This window comes from Sus scrofa, chromosome X (assembly GCF_000003025.6).
Source record: "Sus scrofa isolate TJ Tabasco breed Duroc chromosome X, Sscrofa11.1, whole genome shotgun sequence".
Lineage (NCBI taxonomy): Eukaryota > Metazoa > Chordata > Mammalia > Artiodactyla > Suidae > Sus > Sus scrofa.
In genome coordinates this window covers 13,574,904-13,589,749 of record NC_010461.5, presented here as the reverse complement: position 1 = coordinate 13,589,749, position 14,846 = coordinate 13,574,904, and the positions used below count along the sequence as shown (strand labels likewise).

General features: G+C 40.3%; 1 protein-coding gene across 3 annotated transcripts in view; it reads right to left on the bottom strand.

Moving 5' to 3' along the window:
* The window catches only part of REPS2 (RALBP1 associated Eps domain containing 2), a 245,546-nt gene that overhangs the window by 69,158 nt on the left and 161,542 nt on the right, over positions 1-14,846 (bottom strand). For all 3 annotated transcript variants that reach the window (XM_021080774.1, XM_021080775.1, XM_021080776.1), the window contains exon 14: positions 400-461. In XM_021080774.1, the coding sequence (XP_020936433.1) occupies positions 400-461 (62 nt within the window). The remainder of the gene's footprint in view (positions 1-399; positions 462-14,846) is intronic.

The following is a 14,846-nucleotide window of genomic DNA, read 5'->3' as shown; positions in this document are numbered from 1 at the left end:
TCATTTTCAGTTTATGCATAATGAACATAGCCCCTAAAACACAGATGAAAACACAGGCACCCGGACTGCATACACTCTGCAGAGAAACCACATCCCACCACACCCCCGATCGGAGAGACGGCCCACCCGCTCCTTTCTCTGCATGAAAACCGCACGCAGCCCTCGACCGCCAAGAGTCAACTGTCTGCCGCAGCTGCCTGGCTGCCTATTGAGGAAAGCCTCCCTTTTCCAAGGAGGCGGAGGGCTGGCTGGGTAAGAAGACCTTGAGCCGCGCTCTGCTCTCCCCGTCCAGTCCTGACAGCATCTCGGGCACCTGACCAGCCAGGTCGATGCCCATCAACCCTTGCAGAGGCGGCACAGTGGGAGGACAGTTTACAGAAAGCAGCGTCTGTTGCCTACCTGGGATGGACAAGGTCTTGGAGGGAGCGCGGGTGGTGGAGGTAACAATCCTGACTTAGAAGCTGCAAAGAAAAATACACACTGTTAAGGACTGCTGAAAACCAAACAAAATACTCTTCCACTTGGTAACTGGCAGTGCACATTCTATCTGAGGGGCTAATTAAAAAAAGAAAAAAAAAAGAAAAAAAAAACAGCCCATGCTATTTCTAATCCCTTTTTCATTTTCATCCTATCCAAAATCCCCAACATTTACCCAGGCTGCTGTGATTAAGACAGTGTAAAAACAGTAAGGAAATGACACCCTTTGATCAAAGACTGGAACCCAGCACTGGAAAGACAGTCAATCCCTCATTATTCTGATATTAATTATTTAGTTTCAAATACTCTGGGCCCTTTGGCTCCCCTCCTAGTTCTCCCTGGCTCTCAGCTGTTACACTGCTCATTAGCTTGAGTCAGAAGCCAGGACCCCAACCAGGCAGCGCTGCTGGCCTGTAAGTGAGTGGGTCTGTCAGGAGCAGGGGAGGCTGAAAAAGAGGGGCTAAAATGACATTTAGAGATTCTTCAAAGATCTCAATTTCCTTTTCGCCCTCTGATCCTTCTTATCAGGGATAATTAAATCTGTTTCTAAAATAATCTGGCCCCATGTGAAGGATCTTCTGAAAGAAAGTTTCACTCCATGTTTTTGTTTTTGTTTTAAGTTTTGCGAGATACAGAGAAAATTTGAGTTCAGCCAAGAAAGTCTGGGTTGTAACTCAATGAAAATAAAGATCTGCTATTGAATTATCAATAGGGCTCACGATCACACACAAGACATAAGTTTATTATCACAACACTGGCCAAGTTAAAACACATTCTTTACAAACTCCTTAGAAAAGCACACCGTGCTCTGTATGCTGTTTATTTCCAAACCCACAGTTTATTTCCAAATCTGTAAGATGTGTGCTAATATTTGGACAACTTTCTGTGCCTTAAAAATAAAACAGGGCAATGGGCCAAGAACATAAAAGTTCTTGCATATCGCTTTTGATCTGATCCAGCTAGATCAGACAAGCCAGAAGACGGAGTTCTGGGCTCTCCACAAATGCTACTCAGAGTAATTTCACAGAGATGTATGTTCCTTGTGAGGAAATGCACTCATGGGTATGGCACAACCACGTGGGCCCATCAGTGAGTTCTCTCAACTTGTCTTTCATTAAAATTTATGAAACACATCAATGAGTCAAAACTCCAAAGGTGGTGAGACCTTGAACGGCCTTTGGTAACAAAGCCTGTAGCAAGAGAGAGTGACAAAAGCCTCAGGAATTATCCGCCTGAGGGGCCCTACTCTACAGGTCTTCATCGATTGCTCCTTGATTTATTTTATTTATATTTATTTATTTTTGTCTTTTTAGGGTTGCACCCGCAGCACGTGGAGGTTCCCAGGCTAGGGGTCTAATTGGAGCTGCAGCCACCAGCCTACACCACAGCCACAGCAACGCCAGATGCCAGATCCGAGCCGCATCTGCAACCTACACCATAGCTCCCAGCAACGCTGGATCCTCAACCCACTGAGCGGGGCCAGGGATGGAACCCACAACCTCATGGTTCCTAGTCAGATTTGTTAACCACTGTGCCACAACAGGAACTCCAGATTGGGCCTTTAAATTACCAGGTATTTTAAAAATAAAATGAAAAACTAAACAAAAAACAACATATATGCTTGCTTTTAATGAAAGACCTTACACCAGAATGAACTGCATATTAAAATAACCCTTTACTGAGAGTTCCCGTCATGGCGAAACGGAAATGAATCTGACTAGTATTTATAAGGATGAGGGTTCGATCCCCTGGCTTTGCTCAGTGGGCTGGGGGATCCAGCGTAGCCGTGAGCTGCAGTGTAGGTCACAGATGCAGCTTGGAGGCCGTGTTGCTGTGGCTGTGGCGTAAGCCAGCAGCCATAGCCCCAATTCAACCCCGAGCTTGGGAACCTCCATATGCCACCAGTGCAGCCCTAAAAAGCAAAAATAAAATAAAAAAAGCCTTTACTGACAGAAGAGGACTAAGAAGTAACAAGCCATCTAATTAAATGACTTCTGCTTCCAACCAAGATGGAGTACCAGAGACTAGATTTACCACCCCACTTTGAAACAGCCAAAAATAAATACATATAATTGTTTCATATATATATATATATATATAATATATGCTTTTTATACAAAACAACACATATATATGCTTTTTATACAAAACAACAGTGTTCAAGACACTAGGAAATCAGGCAACAAAAACAATGACCCCTGTGAGATAAGAAACAAACAAGGTGAGCCATGTGACCCACTGTCCCTGCTTACAGCCCTGCAAGTTACTAGAAACACAACCTACATCCAGGTTCATGTCTGATTAATTTCCTTTCTAATGTTTATTTTTTATTTATTTTATTTTACTTTATTTTATTTTGCTTTTTAGGGCTACCCCCACAGCATATGGAACTTCCCAGGCTGGGGATCAAATCAGAGCTACAGCTGCCGGCCTACCCCACAGCCACAGTAACACAGCCTCTGAGCCGTGTCTGCGACCTACACCACAGCTCATGACAATGCCAGATCCTTAACCCACTGAGCGAGGCCAGGGATCAAACCTGCAACCTCATGGTTCCTAGTCGGATCCGTTTTCACTGTGCCATGATGGGAACTCCTCCTTTCTGATTTTTAAAAAACAAATGGCCTATTTTTGAAAAAGATGACATAAGGGTATGTTTCTGCATATACTTTGGAATAAAATTATATCACACATTAACAGCAGTTTTCCTTCCTATTTTCACTACATTTACTTAATTTTTGGTTTTTTGTTTTGGTTTTTTTTTTTTGGGGGGGGGGCTTGAAGCATGTATAAGTTCCCAGGCTAGGGATCAAAGTCGTGCCACAGCAGTGACTGAGCCACTGCAGTGACAACACCAGATCCTTAACCCACTGAGCCACAAGGGAACTCACCTTTACCTATTTTTTGGTTTTGTTCTTCCCTTACCTGGCTAGAACATCTATTATCAAGCTGAATAACTATGGTGACATGGGTGTTCTTATCTTTTCTTAATCTAAAAGGTAAGGCTTTCACTATTTCATCATTAAGTATGCTACCTGCTAATAGCTTTGTTGTAGATACACTTTCATGGATTATGAAAACTTCCATCTATTTTGAGATTTTCTTTTATGATAATTTGTTGCTGAATTTTAACCAAAGCCACATTTCCATCCGTTGAGATGATGATATGACTATTTTTCTTACAATTTGTTAATATGATAAGTTATATTATGGATTTCCTAACATTAAAACACTCTTGTAGGAGTTAGCATTGTGGCTCAGCAGGTTAAGAACTTGACATAGTTTCCACGAGGATGTGGGTTCGATCCCTGGCCTTGCTCAGTGGGTTAAGGATCTGGCATTGCCACATGCTGCAGCTTAGGTCATACATGTGGCTCAGATCTGGCATGGCACAGGCCTCGGCTGAAGCTCCACTTCAACCCCTAGCCCGGGAACTTCCACATGCCACAGTGCAGCAATAAAAAGAAAAAAAAAAAAAAACCTCTTGCAGACCTAAAATAATCCCAACTTGGTCAGGTTTTTATGTCTGCTAGATTTAATTCACTAATATTTTGTTTAGGATTTTTGCAACTATATTCATAAATTAGACTGACCAGTGAGTTTCCTTTCTCATGTGTTCCTGTGTTATGCTTGATTCAACTGGAGAGTGTTCCCCATCTATTCTCTGGCATAGGCTGTATGAGATTGGCAATTGCTGTTGGTGGTGGTGAATGTCAGCTAAAAACATGACAGCAGAACCATCTGGGCCTGCAGTTTTCTTTGAAACGAGATTTCTAATGATTTCACTGCTTTAAATGCTATAAAATTATTCACTTTCCAATCCTTAAGTCCGTTTTGATAAATGATATTTTTCTAGACACTCGTTTTGTCTAAATGTTCACATTTGTTGCCGTAAAGGTGTTCAAACCGCCCCCCCCATCATCTTACTCTCTGCATACGTAGTTTTCTTGTTTCCAGTCCTAATACTGTTGGTGTCAACGCATTCTCCTTCATCAATCTTACTCGACACTTGAGTTTTGTTACTCTTCTAAAAAAGCAAGTAATTCTTTTCAACCTCTTATCACATGCTTGCTTTCTGTTTCATTAGCGTCTGCTCATCTCCTTCCATTTACTTCCTTTGCGCTTTTACCCTATTGTTCTTTTCTGAACTTTAATGGATCGCTTGGCTCATTAACTTCTAACTTTTCTTCTTCTCTAACTTAAGCATTTAGGGTTATAAACTTTCTTCCAAGTATCTCTCACAGGTTTTAATATGTGATCCCATTAAGTTTTTCACTTTTCCTAATTTCCATTACAATTTCTTTGATGATATTACCTTCTGTCTGAAGTTCATCCTTTAGAATGTCTCTTAAAGTCTCTTAGTGGCAAGCTTAGTCAATTTAACTAAGAAGCCTTTATTTTGCCCTCATTCTTCAGAGATGATTTCACTGAGTATAGAATTCTAGATTGACAGCTATTTTCTGCCAGCATACTGAAAATAACATTTCACTGTCTTCTGGCTTCTATTGTCGCTGTTGAGGAGTCAGATACCAAGAGAATCACTGGTTTTTGGCAGACAGTCTGTCTTCTCTCTGGTTGCTTTTCAAATCTATTCTTTGTTTCCGGTACTCTGCAGAACAAACTTTACCTTGCAGCTATGTGCATGTCTATTTTTTCATCCCCTTTTTCTTTCATAAGCTGCTAAGCACCACTAGAATTTCTGAACCATGTGGCATCCCAGTAACTTTGAGAAATTTTAATTGATTCTTCAAATACTATCTTTTCACCCTTTTCTCTCACCTCTCCTTCGGAAGCTCTCTGTCTAACTGTGTGGTGTGCTGGATAATTTCCTAAGATCTGCTGTCCGACTAACCAGTTCCCTCTTCACCCATACTTAAAGTTCTGTTAAGCCAGTCTTTGAGTTCACTCCATGACTACATTTTTCACTTCGAGGAATTCCCCTTGGTCTTTTTTTCAAAATGGCTTTTTCATTTTTATAATATATTGGCTACTTAACGCATTTTCTTCATCTCCTTTCTTTCCGCACGTTAAACACACTTACATAACAGTCTGTTATTCTGTTCCTCAGTTTGATAATTCCAAAATCTGAGGGGTTTGCATTTCCTGCTGTTTTGTTGCTTCTATGGACTCTCTCTCGTAGTGTTCAATTGCCTACAGTGCTTGGTAACCTTTGACTCTGAACACACATTCCTTGCAACGTTCCCTTTAGGGAATACTCTGGGGCCTGAGTGGAGAGTGGGTTCCTCCTCCAACACTTCTCTCAGAAACCTAAAGGCACTACATCATGTGTAAGATTTCTAGTTTCTGTGGCCCTGATATTTTGATAAAGGTCCTACAAGTATGACTTTTGAGTAAAGACAGTCGTTTGAATATTTGCAACTAATCTTTCTCTCACCTCATCAGTAGAACAGTGACAAAAACTGCTTAAATTTTCTTGGTTAAATCTTTAAATTTGGAAATGGAAAAAAAAAGATGAGTGATTCACAGCTGAATGAGCAGTAGAGAAAGCCAAGAGTAACCAATTTGTCCCAGAGAAGCCCCCTAGTTTTCAAGAAATGATGACACCAAACTCTTCAAGAAGTAGGGGTAAGACGAGGAAAGCAATAAAAAGTAAAGAAAGTTGGAGTCCCCGCTGTGGTACAGTCAGTTAATGAAATGCCTTGTCTCTGTGGAGGCGCCAGTTTGATCCCCGGCCTGGCACAGTGGGATCCAGCGTTGCTGCAGCAGCTCCGGCTCCAATTTGATCTGGCCCAGAAACGTCCATATGCTATGGGGTCAGCCAAAAAGGAAAAAGTAAAGAAAGTTGTATGATAGTGGATCCTATTTCCTACCCTTTAGGAGAAGGGAGTACTTTGACAAGACAGTTGAAGAGCTAGTTCCAGCTACACTTTGTGCTGTTCTGGGCTTCAGAATCCCTGCTCCTGTGGTTCCTTCTGTCTGTTGGTGGTCGTGTCCTGCCTCTAACTCACCTGGAAAACTCAGAATATAGTAAGTGACCAACAAAAATTTGTTTGAACTAATATAAGAAAGAACTACAGGATTATGCTCCATTCCCGTATTTTCTTAAAAAACTGAAGTCATTCAGGAGCAGTTCAATCCTGAGATTTTTCTCACACATTCTGCACAGTTTCAGTATGTCACCCACTCTGGAAAAAGGCTGGAAATATTCTTCTTCTCTAGGGAGGAAATAAAGTCCAGATAAAGGCACAGGGGCCATAATGAAAACAGTAAATGTATGTCCTCTGGACGCTAAGACACTTCCAGCCCTCTCCCACCCTGCCCCAGACTACTGTAGGGAATTGAACCAACCAAGATGGAAGATCTAGATAGCAACATCAAGAGAGCTCCAACAACATAGTCTAGCCAGATCTTTATGCCACGAAGCCCATAGCAGGCAAGTTTCATCCATTTACTCATGTATCCAAGCAGCTTTTTAGACCCCATTTTAAATATAAGCAGATAATAAAGTACTGCCAGATATCTAAAGAAAGTTTTCTAACCTGAGATAGAGCGGTAAAAAGTGGCCTTGAAGAAATGGATTAGATCTATATATACTAGGAGAAAAAAAAATTAAAGTCTACTATTAACTCATCAGAATGATTAGTCAATTTATTCCAAAAATATTTAAACATCTACTGTGTGCCAGGCATTGTTTAAGGTGCTGGGAAAATACCACCGGGTGGGGGGAACCCTCTACCCTCATGGAGCTTACATTCTACTGAGAAGATAGATCATAGGGTAGGAGTGAGGGATGAAACTTGTAGTAGAGTCATCAGGGGAGGCCTCAGTAAGAGATAAGAAATGTTATTTGCAAAAAATGAAATGTTGCGACGACGCTGAAAGCAGAATATTCCAAAAATTTAAAAGAGCACTTGGAAATTAAAAACATGACAGCAGAAAGGGAAAGCGTAATAGAAAGGTTCAAAGCTAATCTAAGGAAATCTTAAAGAAAGTGGGGTAACAGCCAAATAAAAGTTCCTCAAAAAGAAATAGAGGAAAGAGTAATAAATCAATTAATCGGTTTAAGAAAATTTCCCAGAAATGTAGAACATGAGTTTCTAGGTTCAAAGAGCCCACTGAGTAACTAACCAGGACAGTGGAAGAAAACAGACCCATAGCAAGGCACATAAACATGAAATGAAAAAAACTGGAGTTATTTTCCAATAGAGCATGGGAGAGGAGGACAGGCTACATACAAAGCATCAAGAATCCAGGTTTTAGATTTCTTAATAATACCACTGGAAACTAGAATTCATTGGAGCAATACCATCAAAATTCTGATGAAATCCTATTTCCAACCAATGATTACACAGTCAAACTAGCAGCATGCATGATAGTTCAATTACAGATATTTTTAGAAATTCAAGGTCTCAAATTAAGCACCACGTACTCTCCAAGAAAGCTACTCAAGGGTGTGCTCTACCAAAACGAGACAGTAAACCAAGAAAGAGTAAGACATGAATAACTGGATAAAGGAGATTCAACACAGGACAAAGAGGAAGGAAATACTTGGACGACAGTATAGGGAGATGACATGATGAAAACTACATACCAGGCAAAGAAAATACTTATTTTAGATTTCCTCAAAAAGATGAAACTAATACCTGATGTTGCAGAATTTCACAAGAAAACTGAAGGAGACGACAGGTGATTCAGAGGCAAGTACACTAAAAAGGAACAAGTTGATTCTTCACTCCCAAGCAAACAAAAGTCTGTGCAGTAGGAAAAGTGAAAAATTTACTATGTGACTCACACAACCATAATAATAACATAAACACTAAACATTAATCTAACCAAAATGATAAAAAAAGCTATACTGGGAGGGTGGAAGAAGGGAACGGCGACAGGCAAAGGAAGACAGGAGATGATGACTAAAATGGAAAAGTCAACAAGAGGTTATACAAACATGCTATCTTGAAATATGAAGGAAATACCAAAATATCAACACTAAGAATTCTACAGTGGAGGGTATTCTCTCATGTCTTGAGGAACAGCAATGGCCTTGGAGGAACGTCCTAGACTTCAGTTGGTCCCCTCAGTTCAGATGGAGCCCTGGCCTTGTGCTCTATTGTATCAGGCTATTAGCTGTGATTATTCACTTTTCCAGCTTCTTTCCTCTCGTCCCAGAAGTCATGTCCACTAAGACCATGTCAATCAAGACCAAAAAAGACTCCGAGTTCCCACTCATTCCACTTCGCTTCAGATTTGGAGCATCAGTAAGAATCCTCAAGATACGACTACTTACGCAGCTCCTGGAAGAGACAGGCAGAGCTGAGAGTGCAGTCCAAGCCTCAGGTTTTCCCTTTGCTGCCACGTTCTCCCCCCAAATGGCATTAACTCACACATCTTTGCTTGGTTGCTGCTGAGAAATCTCTTTCACCTATTTATGTTTCATTTCCTTTAATGACAGGGGATATTAATCTAGCTTTATTCTACCAATTCTCATTCATCTTTTGGCCTCCCATAGCTCCTAAGCACACTACCTTGTGTTCAGTAAATACACAGAGGGTGAATAACTGGAATTGAACTTAGTGAATAATCTTTCTTATAATATTTTCAGTCCTTTTTTGTTTGTTTGTTTTTGTCTTTTTAGGGCTGCACCCGTAGCATATGGAGGTCCCCAGGCTAGGAGTCTAATCAGATTTATAGCTGCCGGCCTACGCCAGAGCCATAGCAGTGCCAGATCCAAGCCGCATCTGCGACCTACACCACAGCTCACGGCAACGCTGGATTCTTAACCTACTGAGCAAGGCCAGGGATCGAACCCGCCACCTCATGGTTCCTAATCAGATTCGTTAACCACTGCGCCACGACGGGAACTACTTCAGTCCATTTATGACCTTAAATCAGATTTAAATATTTTATCCAGCATGCGCTAATCAATTTTTAAAAAGTAGACCTTCATGCAAAGTGAAACTGAAAAAATACTTTGGCTAAATAATCTTGTGGACACATGCAAAAGATGACAACATACATGTTAACAGTACCACCTGCTTTCCCAGAAAGGAAGGAAGGGAGGGAGGAGAACACATTTTGTGCAGGCAGTAAAGGCTACCATACTCAGGAAGCAACTGCAGGTTAGTACTTGACGTCTTACAGTTAATAAGGTGGAACACCAGACATCAGTGAGGCTTTGTCAAGCAAGGGTCTACTAACAGACGAATGGATAAAGAACGTGATGCACACACACACAATGGAATATTAGCCATAATAAAAGAACAAACTTTTGCCATTTGCAACAACATGGATGGACCTGGAGGGTATTATGCTTAGTGAAGTCAGAGAAAGGCAAATATTCTGTTTTCACTTGAGTGTGCAATCTAAAAACATAAAGCAAATGAATTAATATAATAAAACAGAAAGAGAATCATAGACACAGAGAACATTTTAGTGGTCACCAGCGGGGAGAGGATTGGGTGGAAGGACGCAAGAGGAGAAAGGGATTAAGAGGTATAGACTACTAGGTATAAAATAAATAAGACACAAAGATATAACATTCAGCACAGGGAATATAACCAACATTTTATAATAACTTTAATTGGAGTACAATCTACAAAGATACTGAAGCACTATGTTGTACACCTGAAAGTAATATAACATTGCAACTCAACTATACTCCAATTCTAAAAAATTTAAGTGTGGACTTCCCACCGTGGTACAGTGGGTTAAGAATCCAGCAGCAGCTTGAGTCACTGCGGAGGTGCAGGTTCAATCCCTAGTGTAGTTAAGGGTTAACGGATCCGGCACTGGCACAGCTGCTGCACAGGTCGCAGCTGTGGCTCAGATTCAATCCCTAGTCCAGGAACTTCCACATGCCGTGGGTACATCCATTAAAAATAAAAAATTAAATGTGATCGGGGGAAAAACAATGAATGCCCAAATCTTGAAAAACAGATTTAAAATTTCATGAAAGAAACTGCCATTTAATCCTAAATTCAGAAAATGCAGCCATAATTTCCAGTGTTTATTAAATTTTTTGAAAGACGTGCATTTTCTGACACAGATCTGCTGAATCTCAGCTTCTGAGCATCTTCATCCAAAACTCTAACCTCTGAAATTTTTTGTCCTCCTACTTCATTACGCTTAGAAATTTCCTAGCAAAATATTATTCATATATATTACTGTCTACTTACTACTTCCTTCAGATTTTTACAAAGCCCCAAATCAATGACTAAATGAAACCATGTTCCAAACTTACAGAGTGGAAATAAAGCAACAGATGTGGCAACTGAAAGCTTCAAGGAACAGAAAGTCGATTCTTCGGGGGAATAAAACTTGGAATAACTTCAGCTGTGGAAAAGCCCCCCGCCTCCCCGCAACTGGGAATATTTTATGAAGAAAATAAAAGGATTCAAATGCCAAAGGAGGAAAAAAAAAAAAAAACAAAAAACCTTAAAGGATGGAAAATGTTGAAAGAAGCCTGCCAGTGGGACCTATACTTTTAACTATCAATCAAGTAAACAGCTGGCCTTTTGCAAAGCTTCAAGGATTTCATCAGTGAGGACCATTCCTCTTCTGGGCAAGTTCATAAAAATGGCTATTTCTTTGTTCAAAAACTATTCTTTCATTGTCTCCTTTCTAATCACAAAAGCATGTGTGAGCCTAGGCCTATCCCCTGATGAACCGGTTACCACAGTGATGGGTTCATACGTCGTACACACCTGTATATATCCTATATATACGATCAAGTGTTTGCCAGGAGTGCCTTTCCAAAACCTGCCCTGATCCCCTGACAATGCCTGACTTACCTCATAAAGACAAAAGGTCAATAAATTCTCTGTTAAGCAGAATAATATTTTTCACCAGTTAAAAGAAATGAACTTACACATGTCTAAGAACTGCTCAAGAATGAAAATATTAATGATGGCGTTTTGAATGTAATGAGATCAAAGTCCATTCTTTCACTTGGCAGATGAGAAAATTAAAGCCTAAGGCAGTCAAAGGACATCATCAAGGTCAGAAGGCTACTGTGATGCACCAGTATGACATTGGAAACCTACAGGACAAGCAGTGGAACAGAGCAGGAAAGGGCACTGAGATGGGAAATAAGCAGCTGGATCGGGGTCATTCCATATCCAGAGAATAAAAGCGTCAGAAGGCTGCAAAGTAAGACTACTGAAACCTCAAAGACCCGAAGACTGCTCTGCAGGTGCTGTACACGACACACTCAGAGAAGCGACTTGCTGAACACTACATAAAAATGCGCCACTGTGGCAGATATTTAGCCTTCTGAGTCATGTGAACAGCTCTTCACCAGCCTACATATAACTCCCTTGCTTTAAAAAAGATTTGGTGTGTGGGAGTTCCCATCGTGGCTCAGTGATTAACGAATTTGACTAGGGACCATGAGGTTGTGGGTTCGATCCCTGCCCTTGCTCCGTGGGTTAAGGATCTGGCATTGCCACGAGCTGTGGTGTATGTCGCAGAGGTGGCTCGGATCCTGTGTTGCTGTAGCTGTGGCGAAGGCCGGGAGCTGTAGCTCCGATTAGACCCCTAGCCTGGGAACCTCCACATGCCGTGGGTTCAGCCCTAGAAAAAAAAGACAAAAAAAAAAAATTTGGTGTAGTACTGATAAGGACATACACATCAATGAAACAGAATGGACAGTCCAGAAATAAAGCCTTATATTCACTCAAGTGATCTGTGACAAAGGTGCCAAGGGAATTCAATAGGGAGATTACTTCTGTCAACAAACAGTGCCTGGGACAAGTGGATATCCACAGATAAACAGATGAACTTAGACCCTTACCTCACACTGTACACAAAAATTAAATCAAAATGAATTAGAGATAATCAAAGAGATGAGACAATGTAAGAGCTAAAATCATAACACTTTCAGAAGAAAAAGGAGTAAATCTTCAAAACTTGGGTGGGGCAAAGATTTCTTAGCTGTAACACCAAAAGCACAACCCAAACAGGAAAGAATTCATAAATTACACTTCATCAAAAATTCAGAACTTTTGTTCTTTTTCAGTAAGAAAATGAAAGGACAAGGCATAGACTGGGGGGAAAATGTTTGCAAATCACCTAAATGATAAAGGACTTGTACCCAGAAGATACAAAGAACCCCAGAATATGCAACCCAATAATAAGAAGACAAATACCCAATTTAAAAATGATCGAATGGGAGTTCCCTGGTGGTCTAGCAGATTAAGGACCCAGTGTAGTCCCTGCTGTGGCTCTGGTTTGATCTCTGGGCTGCATGCCTTATGCGTGGCCAGAAAAAGAAAAAAGGAAAAATTGAAACAAAAATAAATAAATGAGCAAAGGATCTGAGCAGACATTTCACCAAAGAATACACAGGAATCACTAATACCCATATGAAAAGATACTCAGTATCATTAATAATCAGGAAAATACAAATAAAAACCACAACGAAATACTTCTTTACACCAACTAGGCTAGCTATAACAAAAAAGATAATAAGATGAAGATGTGAAGGAGAGTAAGCACGGCTGGTGGGAATGTAAAATGGTTCGTTCACTTTAGAAACCACTTCGGCAGTTTCTTAAAAAGTTAAACACAAATTTGCCAGACACCCAGCAATTCCATTCCTAGGTATCTTGCCGAGAAAAATGGTATGTTCACACAAAGACTCTCATGCATTCAAGTCCTGACATCCTTATTCATAACGAACAAAAGAAAAAACAATTCAGATGTCCACTGAACTGAAGAACGGACAGACAAAAATGAGGCATAGCCATACAATGGAATACCACTCAGCAATAAAAAGAAATGAAATACTGATACATGTTGCAACATGGATGAACCTCAGAAACATTATCCAAAGCAAAGGAAGCCAAACACAAAAGATCTCATATTGCATGACTCTATTTGGATGAAATCTCCAGAAAAGGCAAATCTATAGAAACAAAAGCATAGGTCAGTAGTTGCCTGGGGCCGGGCACTGGGGTTAACTCTACGACGTGAAGGATATTACTGAGGTGCTGCGAATGTTCTAAACCTGGAGTGAGGTGGCCGTAGCAAAATTTGATAAAGTTACTAGAAATCATTTAGTTAATGATTCGTTAGTTAGAATGGATGAACTTGATGGCCTGCAAATTATAACCCAACAGTTTTTCTTTAATTGAAATGTAGTGGATTTACAACGTTGTGTTAATTTCCGGTGTACAGCAAAGTGATTAGCTTTACATTTTTTCTTCAAATTCTTTTCTATTATAGGTTATTACAAGACATTAGATACAGTTGTGCTATACATTAGGACCTTATTGTTTATTCAAGAGGTTTTTTTTAAGCTAAGAGTAAGAAAAAAAGTATAACTAAACATATGGGAGAATACAGATGAAACAAGATAGGTCATAGCTGATAACTGTTGAAACTAGGAGCTCTTTTCCTTTTATATATACTATTCCTTTATATATATATATATATTTTTTTTTTAAGGTTTTGATAATGATTTAATTTTTTCAGTGGGTTAAGGATCTGGCCTTGCCGTGAGCTGTGGTGTAGGTTGCAGACACGGCTCAGATCCTGTGTCGCTGTGGCTGTGGCGTAGGCCGGCAGCTGTAGCTCCATTTCGACCCCTAGCCTGGGAACCTCCATATGCCACAGGTGCAGCCCTAAAAAAAAAAATTCAATTTTTTGATTAAAAAAATAAATGGAAATATTCCTAAGATCTCCAAGTATTTACAAAGGCAAAACTTCCTTTTCTGTCTCCCTGAAGTACCTCTGGGAAAACTGTTCAACACTGTACATCACACAGAAGGAAACACAGGGAAACAATATTAGTTTCATGCATATAGATGACACCATGGTTATTCTTTAATATATTTTTTAACTTCAGATATGAGTGTTATAACCTACAGAAAAAGAATAAGGTGTGCCCTCCAAACTCAATTAATACAGACCACTTTCTCTGATACCAAATCTGCTGCACCAAAGATGGGAGCACAGATTTCGCATCTTCAAAGGATTCTGATGGAGAACAAAGCTGTCACATTCTCTGGATCTCAGTCTCCTCGCCTGTAATACATGAGAGCTGACCAAGACCACAGGAAAACTCAAGCTCTCAGCACCACGCTAAAATGACTCTAGAATTTATTTGCCAGTGTTTACCAGTAAATTCTACCAGGACCGTGGGCTATGTGATAAGGGTTTTAATTAGGTCTCAAGTAAAAACACAGATAAATAACCAAAACACATTAAGTTTTAACTTGGGTGAAGGTCAAGTTTCATTTCTCATGTTACATTTACATAAAAGCATTTATTCTCATCACTTTACTCTTAAGCTCCTTAAATCACCAGCTGTGTGCGCACGTGCAGGGGGTACAGCAGGGAAAAAGCAAGGTAGGAAGGAAGGCAGCACAGCAGGAAGGCGGGTGGTCAGACAGGCCACGCGGAAAGAGACT